Below are 20,536 nucleotides of genomic sequence, written 5' to 3' on the forward strand. Positions count from 1 at the left end.
CTTTCCCCTTTTTTTCACTGCATTGCTAATACCTAAAACTACACTTTATTATTTATTCTTCTTTTTATTTTGTTTTTAACTAAACTCGTTTTTTGATAAGAAATGACATTTTTATTGTGTTTAATGTTGGAACTGGTAAGCGTAAATTTAAAATACATTATATGTGGCAGTCACAACCGAAAAGGGGAAAAACTCATGATCGTATGCAGTTTGGGGTCAAAATACTGTATAACAAAACGCAGTTCTTAACGGCCTCTTTTTTTTTACAGAGTTGTACGGTGTTTTTAATTGAAGACTGTCGAGAAATGATCCAGGAAATGTATTACTTGGGACTGTTTTAGTGTCTCTATATCGTTATCGTTTTAAACGATATGAGCGGGGGAAAAAAACATGAAAAAAAGTGCACCAGCAAAACCTTGACGTAATATGCACGATCAGTTAACGATTTCCTCCAAATGAAAAATGGTCATCAAAGCAGTTAACGTGCGACTCGACTGATTAGCATTTGAATAAAGTCCTTCTTCTTCATTGATACGAGTGCGCCACCTGATGGCACGCGCGTGAACTGCGTTCTGTTGGCGCCCCACAAAGCCACATTTGAGTCATGCCAGAGCTTCACTTTTATTGTTCACATTTACAGATTTTGTATATTGTGTCGAGTACAGCAATGCGAAGAGGAAGTCCACTTCGTCCTTACAGCAAACCCGCAATCATAGGACGCGCGTCCTCGCGTTAAGTACAGTTTTGCAATCCGAGACGAGGCCCTGGGTCACTGGCTCGCTCCACAATTAAAAACACACACGGGGGGCGTCACACGCATGTACCGCAAGATGCACGGGAAGGTAACGCACGAATGGAGGCTCAAGTTCCGTAAGGTCAGCCTCTCATAAAATAGCCTTTGCGCGGACACGTTTGGTTCGTCGCTCCTGGGAGATTCGGTGAGCATAAAAATAGGAACAAGAGAGTGTCGTCAGCAGCACCGCGTTGGTCCTGAGATTGAAAGGCTTGTCACGGCCACTTTGAGAGAACACTACAGACGGGCGACGTCACGGAACAAGGGGCCTGGAAAACATCTGAATGGCTGACCAACAGGTTTGCCAATGAACTCCGCTCGCTTCGATTAGCATTAAATGCTCTCATCATACACTCATGGGTGCGAGCAGTCCGTCTTCATGTCATCTGCCCCCCGCCCCAACGCATTATTACCACACTTCAAGTGTTGAAAGTAACTTGAGAACAATTCTACGAACTCAACTGGCCTCTTTCCTCTCTCTGCCGGAGATGCGTGTTCGTTCTCATGTTGCCTCAAGGTGGAAAGCCCGGAGGTTTTTTAGACAACGAGTCAAACCAGTTATGTCGGACACAGCCCGTTTTGATGAAAAGAGATCACGGTCATGCTTCAGAGAAGGAACTGGTTGCGTGCAGATTCATTTCCGCCCGCTAAACTGCTCGGTCGGCTCATCGGTTTACTGAGCGCTTGGCTACGTGGCTTTTTTCAAGACTTTGGGAAGATGATGCAACCGTGAGAGAGTTCGCCTGGAAAGGTCATTTGGCATCTTTCAAGTTCGTGACTCTTTTGGCAAGTGGGGTTGACCTCGCCTTTGTCGTGATGTGCTGTGTATAATTTGTTTTTTTACAGTACACCCAATAAAACCTTTCAACATACAAACTACCTATATTACAATTTTTAAAAACACCAAAAAATAATTTGGGTTCATTCTTCTCACAACGGGAAGGGGGGGGGGGGGCTTTTAAAAAATGCAATCAAATGTCACATTGTTATCGCTGCTCTGTCGACTCATACTGACCACACGACGGGTGAAGAGCAGAAGGAAGTTCTGCGGCGACAAAGGTTACCTTAAAGAGCTGCACTGTGCAAGGGGGCAACGTAGAGGGGCGGCTTCTATGTGACCGGGACATTTTTCCACCTCTTTTGGAGTGCTCGTCTATCACGGGGTGTGCGCGCGCGTGTGTGTGCAAATGGGGCCAGGGAAGAAAATGGCCACCGGGAGAAGATCGATGAGGCTCATTTGTTCTCCGCTCTTTGTTTTAGGAGGGTGACGCTACGCCAAGGTGCGCTGGCGAGGTTTGATCCGAGGGTAGAGCTGCAGGGAAAAAAAAAAAAAGATCTCCAAGTGACGAATGGCATTCAAAATCCGGGCGGCGGCGTGTGGTACGGCCTTAAAATTGGCTCCGGTGGGTCGGACAAGCCGTTAAATCGCAGAGTTGACAACAGTGAAAAAAATGAATTCCCCAGCCCCCGCTTACCCCCAGCAGGTTGCGCGGCACGTAGCCCTCGGTGTCCTCCAGCTGCGCCCACCACCACTCCGTCTCGCTGTCATCCTGCCGCCGCAGGACGGTGACGGCGTCTCCCTCGCCGAAGGACAACTCGTCCCGGTTCTGAGCCTCGTAGGCCCACAGGGCGTACACCGCGCCCTTGTTCATGACCCCCATCTTTTCCTGAACGCCTAGGCCGCAAAAGGAACAGAATGAATGAATGAATGTGACGGTGGCTTGAAAAGCGAACGATGCGATGGAAGACTCCGCTTTGGAGTGTTGCGGTGTTTGCGCGGGTTGCTGCGGTATTTGCAACGCGACCCTCGCGTGACCTATCGAGCCGGACGCTAAGAATTGTTACCGTAGAGGAACTGGGAGCACTGGACGTAGCCCTCCTCCATCTCCTCGCACTTATCTGCGGCCGTCTCCACGTCGCTGATGGTGCTGGCAAAGATGGCGGCCCCCGACTCCACCAACAACTTGCACAGGTGCACGCTGTTGCACGAGGCAGCGCAGTGGAGCGGAGTCCTGCTCGCGACAAAGATACATCAACACATTTTCGGGGGCTAATCGGGTAGCGGGGGGGGGGGGGGGGGGGCGTGCGTCTGACCATCCGTCGCTGTCGGCCGCATTGACGTTGACGCCGAAATCCAGCAGGAATTTGACGATGTGGTGGTGTCCGGCGCATACGGCGTTATGCAGCGGGGTGATGCCCTCGTCGTTGGGCGTGCTGGGATTCTCCACCTGACGCAGAGGAGGACACGGTTCGACGCAAGCCGTCCGTCGCGACGCAACGCAAACGCACCTCGTAGATGATCCTCTGGACCAGGTCAAATTCTCCCTCCAACGATGCGTCCAGCAGGAGAGCCAGAGGGTTGAACTTAACCCGGAAGCCGTGGCCGGTGCGCTCGGACTCTGGCTTCTTCAGGTTTGTGCGCTTGGAGGGGGTGGAACAAGAGTTCTCAGTTGTTAATTTAAAAAAAAAAATGTACCGAGTACTGGGCCTGGATGGATACCGCTCATCTCTATCCACCTACAGGGCAGTACAGGAGTTCTGTTCCGACATTAGTAGGATGACTAATTAGGCGACTTTGTGAATAACAAAGCGGGAAATATGCAGGAGATGGCTAGATTTTCACAAACCTTTTGGTTTAGTTCTGCATTTGCGCAACTCACCGACGGTTGGGTCAGCACGATACCGCTCTCCTCCGGAGACGTCACCTCCGGCACGGGGCTGGGCAACAGAGCCTCGGCGCTTTCCGCGTTGTCGTCGTCATCATTGTCGTCGGCTTCGGGTCCTTGCTCTTCAGGAGGGCCCAAAAGTCCTTCGGGAGGCGGAGGCGGCGGCCGCTTGTCGTTCGGGTCAATCGACGACCCCTCCGAGCCCCGCTCCACCGACTCGGCCGGCGGCAAGATGTCCGAGGGAAGGTCGCCGCCGTCCGCGTACGCAGCCGGGTCGCAGCCCACAGAGTCCGCAGGAGTTGCGGGTTGATAAAACGGCGTCCCGCCGCCCGCGCCGGCGCTTCCCTCCATGCCCCCGGCGAGGGTGTTGAATCTCTGGTAGAGAAGTTTCTGGATGTTGGGTCCGCTCGGGCCCTCCGGTTCCGTGATGGAGCTGCGCTTCTTGAGGGGCCTCGGAGCGTTGGCCAGCTTTTTGCGGAGGACCTCCAGGTCGGCGTCGCTTTGGTAGCGCATGGGCGAGTGGACCATGGGCGTGAGCTTGGTGGGGCTGAGCGGCCGGGGGATGTTCTCCACGCTGGGCGGGGGGGCCGACGGCTCCGTCTGGCGCGGGCCCTCGTGATCTTCCACGTCGCCGTCCGGCGTGTCCTCGAGGCCGCCGGGTGGAGCCGGGGGCAACGGGAAGGCCCCCCCGGCCGGGACGAAAGGCAGGGGGGAGGGGGGGGTGGAGTTGGGAGGGAGGACAGGCTTCCCGTAGACTACACATGAAAAAACAAACAAAAAAAAAGGGGCTGTCAGCAGCCATTTTGGAAAGGGATGTCAACTACACTTTTGTCAGAGGTCACAAGGACTGCTTAGAACGGTGAAAAGCAACCGGTGGTGCGGGATTCGATTTTCCTCCAAGTCTGCGACTTTTTACAACCGGGTGAGGGAGTGAGAATGCTTCCAAATGTCTTGAAATAAGTACTTGAAATGAGCTTCCGTTTGGGAAAAAAAAAAATTCTTATGCTTTTCCTTTTTTATCAGAGAAATCGGGGCGCCGTTTTGGAAACCCGTCCGTGTTCTCGTTCCGTCTCCCTTTTTTTGGGGGAGGTGCTTTATGTTCTCCGGACGGGAGGGAACTGCTCAGTGAATTGCGCCGCTTCGTACTCGCGGCGTATGCAACGAGCCCGACCGTAATCGCGTCCCAATCTGCGTTTACAGGGTCACGGCAAACCTTACCGGCTTTGAGTGCAGGTTTGAGCGGCTGACTCTTTGGCGCCGCCTGCTGGAGGTACATGTGATAGATGGAGCTGGAGTTCATGGTGGCCGGGCCCTTGCGGGGCGACTGGGGCCGCGAGCCTCTGTCCGGAACGAAGGGGCGCACGGCCACGGCCGGCGGGTGGTCCGGCCTCTCGCCGGCGCCGGCGGGGAAGAGCGGCGCGTGGGGCTGGAAGGTGGGGCTGGGCGGCACCGAGATGCGCTGTTGGATCTGCTGCGAGGAAGAGCCGCCGCCGGCCGGCGCGCGGGGCCAAGCGGCTACCGGCGGCTTTGCGAGCTGGCGAGGCGCATCCTTGCGGCGCTCCAGAGAGAGGTGCGAACCGTACGGCGGCGGCTGCGGTTTGGCCGCCGAAGGGGACGAGGCGGCCGTTTTGGAGTCGAGCGCCTGCGGCGAAAGGTTTCGGACGTCGCTGCCGTGACACGGCGTTGGCCGCCGCTCATCCTCGTACACCATTCGAAGAAAGCCCACTGACCTTTTCGGGACCGGAAGCGAGGGTCTTAGCCTGCGTGTCCGAGTCTCTTCTCTCCGGGGGTTTCAGGGACGTTCCCGTCTTGGCCACCGCAGGCCAATTGCCGTCAGCGGCTAAAGCGCAAGAAGCAAGACGTCGATACGTGACCGTGAACAAACAAAAGCGTGCGGTCATCGCCCCCGGGCGGAAACCCACATTGAAGCAAAATCCACGGCCGCACGCGCGAGCTTGAAACTCTGTCGGGAGGACGGCGAGGTGCTAGAAATGCCGACGGAGGCAGGGGGAGCCACTTCGGAGGTCTCACTTGGCCTTTTTGTTTTCATATCAGACGGTTAAGGCGGCTGAATGGGAACGGAAAGCTAAGTGCGGCGAGGCACCGCACCCGCCGCGCACTCACGGGACGTGCCGGCCGAGGCTCCCGGGCTCGGGTGAGACTCCGAAGTGGGCGCGGGCGGCGGGTCCACCACCATGTCTAATTCGGAGACCTGCCGGGGGGATTTTGCGCGCCGCCGTCCGCGAGCATCCGACCCGCGCCCCGCGACACGGAAACATCTCTCACCGCAAACGCATGAGAGGAGAGGAAAAAGTGGAAGGAGGCGGTCACAGTGGACGACGACAAAAGCACACACACAGCAAGAGAGCAGAGTTAGAGAGGAGCGAGGAAAGCACAGGATCGGCGCACAGGTGGGAAACACCGAGCGGCGAGTCAGCTGCAGCAGGGAAACCGTCGCGCAAAGGACTTCGATGTCGCCGGGCTATTTCCACACTCACTCCAAAGACATCCGAAACAACAACGTTCTGTCAACCTTATGGATGACTTTTTGGAGTCGGAATGTCCTGATGTCATTTTTTTTCTCGCACCCAAGTCAGAGTCGGAGCCAATCGATGAGACCGAGTCCCGATCCGACACCTTGGAAACGCATTTTGAAATAACAAGACAAAGTGTGGAATGTGAGCTCGGATTTGGGCCGGTGTTTGGGGGGGGGAGAAACGCAACGGTATTTAAATCGATTGAGTGGCACGAGCCCCCCCCCCCCCCAAGGAATCAGCAAAGTGCGTCGGTGTGCCCACTCAAGCGTACATTGAGCACCGATCGGCACAGTGACGGACTGAGCGATGCCTGATTTTAAGTCCGTTCTTCTCTCCGAGCGCTTTTTTGTCAGGCGCAAGCGTCGTGGGGTTTTCTTTGACGAGCAGAGCCGTGACTACTCGACGGTGACATTTTGCGAGCTCGCCCCCTTCTGGGACAAACCTGATTTGCCCCGGCTTTGGTTGGCTTGGTTGTTGACGCCCAGAGTGTGCGGCTTGAGCGGTTCGGGCGGCGAGGCGTGGCCGGCGTCCTGGCGGGTCGGCACGGGAACTTGGATGTAGGGACCCACGGCGGCCACCCGGCCCAGCGTGCCGGCGGCCGGCTGCGGCGAGGGCGGCCCGTTGGCCCTGTTGAGCTGTCGGGGGGGGGGCACATACACGGGGCATGAATGAATCACACGGAAAGCCGTCCTCTCCGCAGACGCGCCAATTCGCCAATTGCGGCGGAATTCTGCCCGAGACTTTTTTTGGTCGGCGGTGTCGAGCGCTTTTCTGGCCTTACGGGGAGGTTCTCTTTTTGACGTGCCTCAGCTTTTTTCTTGTAGAGGCGCTCCCGCAGCTCGCTGATGCGCTTGTCCATCAGCGTCACCTCCATGTTGCGCTTGTTGAGGAGCTCCTTCTGCTGCTGCAGCTTGCCGTTCTGCTCCAGGTTCAGTTTGTTGCGGATCTGAGAAGACGGCGACACGGGCGGCGTTGACGGCCTTTGCCGATTCACGTTCGCACGACGCCAGCCGACTTCTCTTGTCTGGTCGCGCAACTTCACTCTTCTTATCATCTGCTTTTGGACCAATATAGCCCTCAAGCGACGCGTAAAATCCGTTTTAGGGTGTGCAAAGCTAGCCGCGAAAAATGCATGGAGTATATCAGAGGTGTCAAACTCCGGTCCGGCATGTTTTCCAAGCGTCCCCGTCGCGACACACCCGATTCAAATGAACAGGTTCAACGTCAGGCTTGCGGCTGATCTGATCATTTGAATCGGGTGCGTTGCAACAGGGAGACTTGGAGAACACGCAGGACGGCGGCCCTCCGGGACCTCCGGCCCTCCCCGCGTCGCGTGTGCCGCGCTGTACTTGGAGCTCCTGGTAAAGCTTCCGCAGCTCCAGGGCGGCGGCGCCGGTCACTTGGCCGCCCGGCGCGGTCGGGACGCCGTTGAGCTTGCCCCGGCGCAGGTCCTCCAGCTGCGAGCCGAGCTGCTCCACCCGCAGCACGGCCGCCTGCAGCTCGGCCTGCTTCTCTTGGAACAGGCCGCTCACCTGCTCGATCTCTGCCGCTGGGAGAGGGGGAAAAAAACGAACCAAAGCGGTTCAAACGTCCACCGCGTTTGGCGCTGGAGTAAAGGGCCCTTTGGCTTGTTTGTAGGGCAACTTCCCGCCCGCGGTCCGAAGCCGTACGTACACAGGTTGCCGTTGATGACCTTGCTGTAGTCCACCTGGCCCCGCATGGCCCGGATCTTCTTGAGCTTGGCTTCCTGGCTCTCCACGCGCTCCTTCAGCCGCTGCAGCTTCTCGCTCTCGGTGGCCGTCTGCTGCTGACGCCGCTCCTGCTGCTTGAGGTAGCGCAGACGCTGCTCCTTCGGCGAAAAGAAAAGCCGACACGGGGCATGCGTGACCTTGCAAACAACAACGCTTGTGTGCACGTATGACCCGGACATACATGCCCCCCCCCCCACGTGTTTTTCTGGCCGTCGCAAAAATCCGCGGCTTGACGTGGCCGTTTTTACAGTACAAGTGGATGACGAGTTTTCTTTCAATGCTGTCCGAGAACATCCTCGTCATTTTTGGTTTTCTCCATTTTGCTTCCGAATGTCGTTCAGCGTCTCGGCCGGGCGAAGCGCATTGAGCTGCCTCGCGGGTGAAAGGCGCGACAGAAGTCAAACTGCCCCCGCCTCGCCGAGGCGACACGCAAGGAGACGCTCGGATGCGCCGGGGCCGAAGCGGGTCAAATGACTTCATCTCTCCATCCGAGCGCTCCGATGGGAAGCGACGGGCCCGGGTTTGCAAAAGGAGCGCGGGCGAGGCTTTCTCTCAGCTTTCGACACGAGCTGCGATGCCGCCTCCGAAAAGCTTTCGCCCGACCTGGCTTACTCTTACCGGCCATTTGGCGTCTTCAATGACGCGACAGCAAAGGAAAAGCAAGCGGAATTCCCACTTGGCATTTCAGGAGGGTGTCTCACAGCAACAAGGCAGCGAGCGCGAGGCTTGAGGATGGCGGGCCGCAAACAAAGCACCGATCAGACGTAGCTACCTTGGCGACGAGCATCTGCTGCTGGGCCTCAATCTGCTGCTGCTGCCTGCTGGCCATCTCCTGCAGCTCGGAAAGCGTCAGCTCCGCGCGCTGGTTCCCGACCTGCGCACAAAAGGACCGCGTGCCACTCGAAGAACCGGGACGACACACAAACGAACAAACAAACCGGGATTCCATTTCGACAGCCGCAAATGAGTTTGCAATGGAATCCGTTTTTAAGGCACTTCCGCCAAATGCCGAGCTGGATTTGGCGAAGGCATTGAACTCTCGGAGGACTCCCAAAGGAGACAGAGATGGGCCAGACGAGGCGACAAATGGACAGCGACGGGAGAAGCACCCCAACGATCCGACCGCAAACCACGAGGGACGTAATTCCAGCTCTGCAAAATGGTTTTCCTCTTGGAGGCGCTCCCGATGTCAAATGCGCAAGAAAAAAACCTGCAAAAGTGCGGCGGGGCGGCTTCTCTGCGGGTCAGCGGAAGCGGCTTTGTAGGCCATCTCCAGAATCTCACCCCGTTCTCGTTGGGCTTCTCTCCGGCGTTGCCGCTCCTCCGACCGCCGGCTTGATCCGGGGACTGCCGACTCCCTGCGCGGGCACAGTCGCAGTCAATCGCTGCCCAGTCGGCAAGAAGGCAAGCGCGCGCGCTCGCTCGCACGACCGCTCACGGCCGACGAGCACTGTCGGTTTGAAGAGAAGCCGACGCGACGCGGGGGACGCGGGAACACGGACAAGTCATGCCGACCAACTCGACCTTTCTTCCGACGCAAACGCATCGCCATTTTCGTCTAAACTGAACGGGCGAACACAGAACGCTGACGGTAATGATAGAATAAATGGAGCCGTCGCGGCAGTTCTAAACGCTGAAAAAAAGAGACGTCAACGGCAAGCAGATGTCAGGAACGCGCGTGCGGAATTCCACGACGACACTCGCATCCAAACCTGGGGGGGGGGGGGGGCGTTCTGAATTCACTCACCCTGATCGCCGCTCTCAGTCAGGGAATCTTCATGCCGCAGGAAGAACTTGACCTCCTGCTTGCGGGGGCCCCATTTCTGCAGATGTTCGTACATCAGGTGCTCAAAGGGGATGGCTCGCTCTGCAGACGCAGGAAACGCGTCGGGCAAAGTCAAGCTCGGGTTTGCCATCACTTCCGCCGCCGGAGCTCATCTACTCGCGCGCCCGATGGCGAGGACCGAGAGCAAGCGCGGACGCGAATGAATCAAGGCTTTGCACGCACCGGTGGCGGTTCCAAACGCCAATCCCAGCGCGGGGCGCCAGGGCCCGATTCGCTCGGCTCAGCTTATCGCAGCCGACGAACAATCGGCGCACGGCAAATGCCTTTGCTGACAAGAAACGCGTCTAGCGGCGGCTGGATTTCTCCACCGTGACGGCACACGCGAGGTCAAGGGGTTAGACGCGTTTTGTCAGGCACCGGCCCGGCGCCGACTGAAGCCCCCGTTTGGCTCTCGGCGGAGGAGTGGCCCCACGGCGGTTGGGGGCAGAGAGAAAACGCTGACATCACCCCGACGCGCCCGGCGAAGCGCATTGTTTGCGAGGAATGCGTTGCGACAGCGCTGTGGACCGTTGCGGCACATAATCCCTTTCAGATGTGGGGGGGGGGATTGGGACTCCCTTCTTTGACTGGTGTTTGATTGGGAGATTTTTCTTCCTTCCGGCAGCCGTAGCCGGGTGGCCTGACGATAGAGGAGCCAGGAAAGCTCAAGGCCGGGTGAGAGTCAAGTACGCCCACGCCGGCGCGTTCACCGCCGCCATCCGGCGCCGGCGTCTCAGCTTTTGGCACGCGAGCCAAAAGGGGCGGCCGCTCTTACCGTTGCCTCTCCAGACCTCAGCCAGGTGGCAGCCGCTTTCGCCCGGCTCCTTGCAGAACTCCACCACGTCGCGGCACGTGGTCTCGGGGGTGACGGGCACCTCCGCCGTGGCCTGCTCACCGTCGCTGAGGTACACCGTCAATATCATCTGGGGGGGGGGGGGGGGGACAAGGATATGAGGTCCATCGATTGCTTTTGGACACGCCCGAGGAGCGGCACCGCTTGACATTGCAGCTCATCCAAAAGCAGTCCAATGTGGCGGCAACTGGGTTCATCATTTTCGAAAAGAGGATTCCTCAAAAGTCCAACAAAAGCCAAAGCCAGAGAGGAAAATCAACTTAAAAGCATTTGAGCAGCCAAGATCAGCGCATAGCAATGACGGGGTCCCACACGCGAACACGGCAACAAGACTTGTTGCGGCCTGTTCGCGACTCGTGTCTGCGCACGTTCACGATGATGGCGGCTTCGACATACACAGTTTGAACTGCGACGGCAACACACAAGCTTCCGCTTCGAAATACACATTTTGGGAACCAAAGTGACGACGAGCACAGCCGCACGCGAGCTTTTGTGCCATCGACAGCCCTTTTCCCCCCATTTTCTTTGAGCAAAAAATATTCGCCTCAAAGTGAAAGCGTGACGTCTCCACATTTGGGTCGGAAAAGTTCCTTCCCTACGTCGGCATCGCTGATTTTGGAACACGCCCTAGTCTATTGAAGGGGGGTCAAAACGTCGTTGACAGTGCGTATGCTTCGTGCGCCTCTCCTCATCGAAACACGCGACTCCAATTCATTTTGCCTGGGACTCGCCGTCGACTGAAAATGACATCTCGGGGCTCATCTCACGACCAGTCGTGGCTCGGCTTTAGAAAAGAGTAAAGCCCGGATTTTACTGCTAAACTCATATTCCAAATACGCAACGTTCGTCCAAACGCCGCGTTTCGACTCGTAGGGCTGCACGGCGGTTATTATTGGAAAGACCATTTCAGGGTTGATTTTCCCCTCTAGCCGAGGTCATAGCTACTGCAAATATTGACCTGAAAAACACACAAATGGAAAGACGCTAAGGTCAAGAGTCAGTAAGCGTGCCTTCTTGTGCCACGTGACCAAGAATTCTACTTCGCAACCTCACAACATTCTCTGCCAGGACTGTCGTGCGGCGAGGACGTCCTGCACCGATGAAGCAAGCTGGAAAGGAGTGTTTCAAGGAGTGAAAACAATGGTTTTTTAAAGACAAATGAATCAAAAGACGGCGGCTACGCCGCACCATCTCCGAAATGTGACTGCGGAACACGGTGCTTCTCCTGGTGCGCTCGACTAGTGGACTAGAGGCCAAACATGGAGCTGGAGCTCCAACTTGTTGTCGAGGTTGGGGTTCAAAGCTCCGACGGCTTTTCATGCATAGGCAGCAATGAGGTCACACCTACCGGCATCATGCTGGCGGCTCCGGATTGGGATCGGCCAAAGTGGCGAGAAGCAAATCCGCGATGCCCCCACCTCGCCCGAGATAACGTGCGGTCACGCGGAAACAAGCGGCCCTCTCTGAAACACAACGCGCGGATATGAACGTGACAGCGGCGCGACGCACAGCCGCGGCAGCAAGCGGCGATGTCAACAAATGGCTCGAAATGGCCCAGGCGTGGCTCCCGGACAGCTGCCGCCGTCGAGCTCTGCCAGAAAACGCCTCCAAATACGCGACTGCGGCATGACGAGGACATCGAAAGGAGCCTGCAATTTACTCACCGCTCTTCGCCGTCATAGACGAATCATTGGCCGGTGGAGTAGATGCGTGAGACGCAGTTGTTTAGACGAGCCGACTGTCGTCCATTCGGCCAGCTAGCGTCGCCTGGCCGAGATGCTAACCGCGCTAGCTGCCTCCAGCTGCGGCGAGATGTCGCCGCTTTGGCTCGGCGTCGGTTGTCGCCGTCGACGGAGAAGCGAAACCAACCAAAAAAGCTAACGGATGGCGAAATCGGTCGAGCCACTGCTTTTCGGTCAACGGATGTGGCGAATGGTAGTTAGCAGCCGCTTGCTTAGCCGACGAAGGAGAAAATCGACGGCGACCGGGCGGGCGGTGCTTACGCCGTGGGAGGGGCGGTGCTTAGCTCGCGCGAGAAGCCAGAGTGTCATCAAGACCACGCAAAAATAGGAAGACTTGTTGCTCCACGAATTCCTCGAGTTCAGGCTTCCTGCGAGTGAGAATAAAGGTGGTGACTGTGACAGGTGCAAGTGGTTGTTCTTCGAGTGCCATGTGCAGAAATGACATACTGTTGTGGAAGCAATAAAATAAACAATAAAAATGCTGCTCATCCAAGTGAGTGCTTTGGCGTGTGTGTCCGCTAACGCTTTTTTTTGGGACTGTATCAAGTTTGAAATGGCTCGTTTTTTTCCCCGGAGAAAGCGCGGAAACGCTGTGCAAATGAAACTAGATCTTTATTTACACACTTGTCTGAGATGTCATTTAAATTCATTATCAATATCGGTTTCAAACCTTTTTGCTCTTTTGAAGAAATTAACATTTCAATTTTTGTTCTTGGAATATGGTATCATTTTGAGAGTTTTTCAAATCCATGCCATGAAAGGTTCTTTGATCCAACAGCGACAGCCCACACATTGAAACGCGCCTCGACAAAAACAACACAAACAGGTCATTTGTTTGATGTCTTCTTTCCCCCCCCCCCCCCCCCCCCCCACCTTCACTTGAGCGGTTACAATTCGTGATCCTCGGGGTGGTAGAGCTCGCTCATGAGGCGGTAGATGTACGAGGGCGCGTGTCCGCCGAAGTTGGAGATGAAGAGCGTGATGAGCTCCGGCGGGACGTAGTCGAACACAGGACAGTGCACATTCACCCTGGACAGGATCTCGCCTGAGACGCACATTGGTCACCGTCAACGTCGGTTGCTCAATCGACCGCTTAGGCGAGGTTCATTTTCCGTGCTCGCCGAGCGCGCCGCGTCACCTCATTAGTGCGCGCCCGAGTGTCGAGCGGTGAGACGTGCGAGAGGCGATTTTACCTTCGGTGAATGGAAGCACCTCATGGGGCGACACAAACTTATGGAAGGTGTTCTCCTCATTGGGGAACTGCAATAATTGTGACGGTCAGCCTCATTTCAGGAGCCGGAGGGTGCGGTTAAAACGTGTCGCCCGGTCACCTGCGGCGAGAGCTTGAACATGGGCGTGCAGACGATGAGCGGCGTGGAGTGGTGCTTGGCCGCCAGGGCCAGCGTGTGCGTCCCGTTGACGGCCCGCAGGCCTCCGTTGGCGAGGACCGTCTGCGTCCCGACGATCACCTGTCAGGCGCAAAGCAACGCCTTGGCATGCCGCTTCGCGCGTCCCTAAAAGTCGCCCGTCGTCTTCCGCTTACCTTATTGACGCGGGAGATGACCGCAAATATGGCGGCATCCGCGATCACCGTCGTTTCGATGCCGGCTTCTGACAGACTGGTGGCCATTTTGTGTCCCTGACGGAAAGGCAAAACGTGGCAGATGGAGTACAATTAGATCCACAAAACAAACTGCAAATAGTTGCATACCCCTCCAATGACATTACGGAACGTCTTTCCATATTTATTTGTCATGTCCTTGTTCGTGATGATACTAGCATAGCCTGTACGACTGGAGACGAATTCCTTGTGTGTTCTACATACTTGGCCAAGAGAGATTCTGATTCTGATGATACCTCGACGGTGTCATTGGAGGGGGGTGGGGGTGGGTCTTTTTTGTTTCTTTCTCCCCCGCAGAGCGGCCGTGTCACTTACTTGGCAGAAGGGCGCACACTCGGCGACGATGACGTGGAACTTGCGTTTGCGAGCGGCGTCCTTGAGGAAGGCCTCCACGGTGCGCGAGCGGCCGATGGTCATGATGACCTCGTTGGAGTGGATGTGCTCCAGCGCCTGCATGGAGATGTTGTCCGTCGTCCCGTCTGGAAGAACCAAGTTAGCGAAACACGGCACGATCGTCAGTTCGCCTTCGAGCAACGGGAACGAGTGGGGGCTGCCAGGCGGAAAACTCGAAGCGACTGACCCAGCTCCGTCATCAGCTCGTTGATGGCCTCGATGACGTTGGCTTTGAGGGGAGCAAAATGCAGCCGGAAGTTCTCTTCGCTGAGCGCTCCCGTTGTCAGCAGCTTGTGCAGCGATTCCTGCTGGTCCAGCTCCTCGCTGCTGCCCCGGGACCTGCAGACCCAAACCAAAGTCAAAATTGAATATTATACTGGCTGGGCATGCACCCCGGGGGCCCATTTAACTGCAGACAAGCCATTAAAGAGTCATTTTCCAAATGACTCACCTGGCATACTCCTCTCTGATAATCTTGAGCACACGTCTGATGATGTTCCCAACGGTGGTCTCTGATGGTTGGGCAGCCGCCATCCGTCTGCCCTCCTTCCGGATGATTTCCATGAGGTCGCCTGAGATGTTCAAAATACAATCAACGCCATCGAGTTATGCTCCTGTCAATGGGAAGCATTCGGAACATTCAGAATCACCCAACTATCCATTTCCATTCATATAATAGGAACAACAATTCAAAGAGGTGTTCGTGAGTTGGCAGCATCTTCTTTCCTTTACTGCCAGGTCCAACCTAAATTGCCTTCGATGCCACAACCAAGATGTGGAGAGAGACGAGAGTGAAAGAGGACGCCATTGGACAAGAGATTTGAACCGCGCGTGTTACTCGTAAGTAAGTAAAAGACTAGCTATTCGAAAACTGCAGTTGTTTGTTGACATTCCAACTTCGTCTCTCAGCCGACGCGTGCTGGCGAGATTCGCATTTTTGTTCTCTCTCCTCGTGGTCAGCGGGGACTCCAATCCTCATCTTCTCTCGTCACCGAAAATCTCCACACCGCATAAAACGGCGGGCCTCTTGTCCGCCAAATGCAAATGGCAAGAGAGCTCTTCGCGTATACTCGGATGAGAAAAGAATATTGTAATTATCCATCTGCCCTTGGTGACAGTGGCTTGTCCTTGTTACACCTGTGTGTCGGAGGGCGCAACAAATCAAGTCGAGTCAACGTCATACAAAAAGCCCTCTTCGAACAAGAAAGCGATGACATGATTGTAGAAGACGGCTGCCTCCCGTATGGAGCGTGTGGCACCTGCGCTGCTCCAGCGAGCCTGCGACGTGATCCTTCGGAGCAAGGAGGTCGTTTCTCGGGCTGTCTCCGCCGAGCCCCGGAGAGGTCCGGTGCCGCTCCCGCCTCGCTTCAAGTCAGACAAAAAGGCTTCGACTCGCTCGGTCAAGTCTGATTCTTTATCACCGCCCGGCATGGTGGCAATACACACACAGACACAAATAATAAGTTGTCTGCCGAGTTAGTCGCGCGGTGGTCGGACTGCCGTGACAAACCAGGAAGTGTTACCAGAGTACATCCGGGTCGTGGTGACAACGACGCTCTCTGATAGGCTGAGATCTTGCTACAGCCATCGTCATTTTGACGGAGGTTTGGCTAGTACGATGCGTTCAGGGACCGATCAGCTTCTAACCAGACGTTAAGTTTCGTCTTATTAAAGGTGATTCTTGACATTTCGGATGGCCTTCTTGACTTCCGAGTTGTGACCCATTCGCAAATGACGTGCAAGCAAAATGTACGATTCTTCCGGCCAAATACACACACAGCGGGTAATTGGGGAAAGCTAAATTTGTGATCGATTTTTCACACTTACTGAAACCGATTTGGTGTCATTTCTCTTTCAACAAGCGTTTCAGTAGGAGCGTTCATACGTTACGCCAATGCCGTTTTTCCAGTATTTCCCAAGTACTCAACTATTTGTGATGACGCATTTAATGGAGCCAAGACACGTCAGCTCGGTTTGGATGCAGTCCACGCAGCAAATCGAGTCAACCCATCCGATTTTATTGAATAAAAGCCCAACGCAAAATTACAAAATGCACCGCTCAACATAAAAATGCACAATGCACATGGTCGCTCCTTAAGACAAAAAAGCAACCCCATGACAGATGCCTTCATGATTAACTTTCACCTGTTTCGAACCAAACCCTCATAAGCCCATGTAACCGCACCTCTGAAGTATCACTCAAGAGAGGCAATAATCTAAAATAAATTGGGTGGCTGTGCAAGGACAAGAAAATGGCAAGCGTGACTTGTTGATGTCAACTGCTCCATTTAGTGTAATCCTGGGAGAACAGGTTTGGTGTGCAAACCAGGTGGTTCAACTGACTCCTCCGTGCAGGCTATTTTACAAATGCTGCTCTCTAATGAGAGTTGTTGGCCCTTTTAGACAAGGAGTGAATCACAAGATGCAATAGTTCAAACATGGAAACCTAATATATATGTATATATATATATATAATGAGAACAATGTTACAGTGACAAACCCATTGTCCCCAAAAAAGAAAAATCCGTATGATTAGGGGGAGCATTAACAGGATGAAAGCAAACAAACAAAAAACCTCATGACAAACATGGAAGCAAATGTAGCAAGCTAACACAGAAGAATGACAACAAAAAACAAAAGCACACCTTCAAATAGCCTTCACTTGATTTGGAGGGTCTCCTCGGCAACATTCTCACCGCACATGCTCTCCAAACAAAAACGGGTGCTTTGTTGGTGGGCAGCCGGAACATTGAAACGGTGCAGACAGACACGTGGCGCATCCCTCCCTAACAGCGCTTATCATGTTACGAACTGCAAAATAAATCAGGCCTGGTTGTTTAAAAAAAAAAAAAAAAAGTACGCATGTTGACAGACCATTGTTTTTGTCTGGCATCTGTGAAAAAATAGAATTTGAGACCCCCACCACCACCCCCTAAAACTTCCCTTGCCGTCCAAGGAGGATGGATGTTCGGACATTGGCAGCCAAGCCGGACGATGACCAATGCTGGATCTTCTATTCAATCAACTTCTTGGCCTTGAAGAAGCGGCGCAGGTAGAATACTTGCCACGTGGCCAGCCCGATCAGGCAGCACATGGAGAAGACGCTGAAGTAGAGCACGCGCGTGTTGGTGGACTCTGTTGGGAGGCAGGCAGTGCAGGCTGGTCAACGTCTCATTTACAAGCTGCGACCGTCATGCTTTTTGCCCAGCCGCAGTCTTTTCAAACCACGATTGAGCCAAGGGACGCGTTTGACATGAGGAAACTTACAAAAGCGTCAAGAGAAGGCGCGAGAGGCAAAAGCTCCGATAATGCAAAAGTATCGCTTCGCCAGCATTTCTAGCGTCGAGATTTTATCCCCTTCATTTCCAGTGCTGCCTTAAAGAGTCTGCCCTATCATAACATTTCTCATGACACCCGGTTTGGGAATCACTGCGTTAAAGGGAGGAATTTACCATTGGTATCCCTCATCTCCTCCTCGCGCTTCTTCATGTAAGCAAAGTCATTCACGATGGACTCCGAGAGGTCCTCCAGTCGCCGCAATTCCACTTCCAGGGGCTTCAGCTTCTCCACCTTGGCAATCTGGACTCACATATCACACGCTATCACGATAGGCAGTCAAGCGAATTTTTATTTTTATTACACAGTTCATCCAGGAGGTGTCGGTCTTGGTGGGCCTAATGAAGGCTCGGACTCAAATTAGGTCCTTCCAATGATTGGATTGCCCAAAGAATTAAGGAGCTCTACAATATATTTCCCCGATAGGAAGAAAATCAGTTCCAGACTAAATATAACACTAGATAGTTTTCACAAGTTATGGTCAAATCCACGCTGACGAGATAGTTGAGGTGGCAGGAAAGCAGAGCGCTTTTGCACACTTATTGCATTGCAACCCATCACGCAACTTATCCCGAGTAATACGCTGGTCTTCCTAAAACGTGTCCTCGTCAAAGACAATCCCCTTGCACAACGTGTGAGCCGGGGGACAAGTCCCGGCGTTCTCGCCGCATGCTTTTGATCACGTGCAGTGTGAGAACGCACAGTATGGTGGTTAGGTAAGATGTGTCCTGTCCGCAGTTAAGCTTAGGATAAAGTGGACTGGTATGAAAGCAGCTACGAGCTGTCATCGGGTGTCGTTTTTATTGATTTCATCCCCCCCCACAAAGACGGATCGAGTGTACCTCCTCATAGTTCTTGGCCTCCACGCCGTGCTTCATGTCCAGGTTGACCAACTGGTCTGGCACTCTTCCGGTTCCTTGACGTCAGGGCAACAAATAAATACCGGCGTTCTCACATTCTCAAAGTCAGTGTTTTGTCGAACCCGATGGAACTTACCCATGGGGGACTTGCTCTCAAAGCACACCTCAAACATTTCATAGTCCTCCGTGGTGAATGCAAACTTTCCTTTGGTGGCGTCATCCTTGCTGTAAAGCAAATGACTGGCAGAATCTGTGATCTATGACAAGGAGAGAGCATTTTTTCATTTGGAAGCTTTGCTCCAAAATGGATTAAAATCGCCCCTCTCCAAGAAAACAAACAAAAAAAAAATCACATTTAGGGCTAATCCTGGACATCTCAACGAAGCCCCCTCGTCCTCCAACAAAAAAGTACAACAATTCTGGAGGATGACAAGGGGGGGGGGGGGGGGGTTAGACGGTTTAGAACTCACGGGTTAGCGACTTCTCAAAATCGGGAGCTGCTACTTGGGTACTTAGGAAAGGGCAAACACGCGCGAAGGAATAGAAATCGGCTCAAATGACATGATTTATGACCATCGGCTTTGTGACGACATGTCAATCATTTCTCAGTCTAACAAGACAAGAATGTTGCTAGTTTTTACGGAATGCGTTTTGTTTGTCGTCACATTTCTTTCCAGCTGTCATTCGGGCTTGGAACGTTAAGAGTGACGTGGAAGAGCCAAAACAAACCTTAGTTCCCCCGACGTCGGGAATATTAGCATGCAAAGAGCGCGTTTCGCAAAGCCAGCGTCAAGTCAAAGTGGCGGTTGAAGTCATTAGCCGATTTCAACCAGGAAGGTTGTCTGTCCTTTTGTCTGCCCGCGCGCTAAGTCGGCCCCATTGGCAGCAAAGCGCTACGTTGAAAGGTAACTGCGGTGCTTGCCGCAAGATGACGGAAGAAGCTTCCGTCGACGCGTGGCCTTCGTGTTAGCCGGCTCCTTCGGGGCTCTCACCTTCAGGTTGGTTTTGGTGTTGGCCTGCTCGCTTATCTCGTACTCCCCGGTGACCAGGACGTCCTTGTGGATCTCCTCCCGCAGGCACTTCCTCGAGTTGACCGGCAGGAAGAAGGAGATGGTGGACGCCAGTTCGACGAGAAGCGGTAAGAGCAGGAGCGCCGTGAAGCGAGCCATGGCCGAGCGTTTCTGCGAGCGTCCAACCAGCCGCTGCCAGCTCGTCCGCTTCGCGAATTCCTTCTTCGGTCACGGAATTCCAGTTTACACAATGCTGCAGCGGCGCCGTCGGGTCGAAGGGGGAACTGCGCGTACACGTCACATTCTGCCACCGGGGAGCGAAGCCCCGCCAGCGACTCTCTGTACACTGCGGCCATGTCGAAAACGCCAAGACAGACAAAAAACTAACAAACACAACAGGTGTCCCATTTCGCCGGTCACCTTTTGCGGTCTCGCGTCTCTCAGATTTTTGAATGGCACCAACCGAATTCCAGTGAAGTTGGGATCTTGCGTTAAGCATTAATAAAAACAGGATACAACCAATTGCAAAATATTCAACCTAAGTTTCGTTGAATTGCACGACAGTGACAAGATCTACCACATCCAAACGTTATTGTCTTTAGGAAATGATCATTCCTTTAAAATGTCATGGTTACAACGCGTTCCAAAACAAGCGGCGAAAAAAAGCGTCTGTGCTGAGCGGTGTGCGGCTCAACTGTGACAAGAGCAACGAAAAGTGTTTGGAGTCAAGACACGGGAAGGACCACGTGTGCCATAAAAGCCATCAGTGCAGCGCCACCCCCATCTGCCGGTTTGTTTGGCCATCACTATCGCTGGCAACGTACGAGACGCCGCCCCCCGCCCCCGTCTTCCCCCGTTCATGGTTGGCCGACACAAGTTTGGGCAACACGTGTCGTTTGTCGGCCAACAATTTGGCCGGGCCAGGCCTCCGCAGCATCCCAAGTCACCACGATTAGAAGGCAACCCGAGGAGGGCGACACCAAGTGGACAAACGCCGCCTCACACGCAGTTGGGGCCCGACGCGTCTCATTTGTCGACAGTTACCTCTGCAACGTCAACGCCACAAGAACATTTCGAAAGATTTATGCGTGTCCCCCCATCCCCGTCGCAATCACGGGCTAGATTCAAGATTAAGCAAATGAATTTGGT

The 20,536-nt window shown here is 54.3% G+C and overlaps 3 protein-coding genes across 5 annotated transcripts; all 3 read right to left on the reverse strand.

Annotated features, from left to right (window-relative positions):
* Positions 1-604: 604 nt before the first annotated feature.
* ppp1r13bb (protein phosphatase 1, regulatory subunit 13Bb) lies at positions 605-12,407 on the reverse strand. 3 transcript variants are annotated; one of them, XM_086101150.1, is made up of 18 exons: positions 12,090-12,407; positions 11,774-11,888; positions 10,348-10,495; positions 9,495-9,614; positions 9,032-9,105; positions 8,520-8,621; positions 7,671-7,839; positions 7,346-7,545; positions 6,778-6,942; positions 6,439-6,631; positions 5,190-5,299; positions 4,678-5,101; positions 3,454-4,214; positions 3,083-3,214; positions 2,888-3,021; positions 2,639-2,805; positions 2,269-2,468; positions 605-2,105 (listed from the first exon to the last, which is right to left on the reverse strand). In XM_086101150.1, exons 2-18 carry the CDS (start codon positions 11,780-11,782, stop codon positions 2,064-2,066), a joined length of 3,150 nt encoding a protein of 1,049 aa, XP_085957276.1. In that variant the 5' UTR covers positions 11,783-11,888; positions 12,090-12,407; the 3' UTR covers positions 605-2,063. The 3 variants fall into 3 exon arrangements, with proteins under 3 accessions (XP_085957276.1, XP_085957277.1, XP_085957275.1); XM_086101151.1 differs by having other exon boundaries at positions 6,802-6,942; positions 7,671-7,845; XM_086101149.1 differs by having other exon boundaries at positions 7,671-7,845.
* A 105-nt stretch (positions 12,408-12,512) lies between these two features.
* On the reverse strand, positions 12,513-15,717 carry eif2b2 (eukaryotic translation initiation factor 2B, subunit 2 beta). The gene is made up of 9 exons (XM_086101152.1): positions 15,441-15,717; positions 14,633-14,753; positions 14,369-14,520; positions 14,104-14,267; positions 13,711-13,806; positions 13,499-13,636; positions 13,361-13,427; positions 13,041-13,212; positions 12,513-12,535 (listed from the first exon to the last, which is right to left on the reverse strand). Exons 1-8 carry the CDS (start codon positions 15,610-15,612, stop codon positions 13,055-13,057), a joined length of 1,068 nt encoding a protein of 355 aa, XP_085957278.1. The 5' UTR covers positions 15,613-15,717; the 3' UTR covers positions 12,513-12,535; positions 13,041-13,054.
* A 461-nt stretch (positions 15,718-16,178) lies between these two features.
* tmed10 (transmembrane p24 trafficking protein 10) lies at positions 16,179-20,044 on the reverse strand. The gene is made up of 5 exons (XM_086101154.1): positions 19,370-20,044; positions 18,514-18,634; positions 18,360-18,433; positions 17,634-17,760; positions 16,179-17,316 (listed from the first exon to the last, which is right to left on the reverse strand). The coding sequence occupies exons 1-5, from the start codon at positions 19,544-19,546 to the stop codon at positions 17,195-17,197; spliced, it is 621 nt and encodes a 206-aa protein (XP_085957280.1). The 5' UTR covers positions 19,547-20,044; the 3' UTR covers positions 16,179-17,194.
* Between the last annotated feature and the right edge of the window lie 492 nt (positions 20,045-20,536).

This window comes from Hippocampus guttulatus, chromosome 20, assembly GCF_054856545.1.
Source record: "Hippocampus guttulatus isolate MCC_2025c chromosome 20, RoL_Hgut_1.0, whole genome shotgun sequence".
NCBI classification, from domain to species: domain Eukaryota; kingdom Metazoa; phylum Chordata; class Actinopteri; order Syngnathiformes; family Syngnathidae; genus Hippocampus; species Hippocampus guttulatus.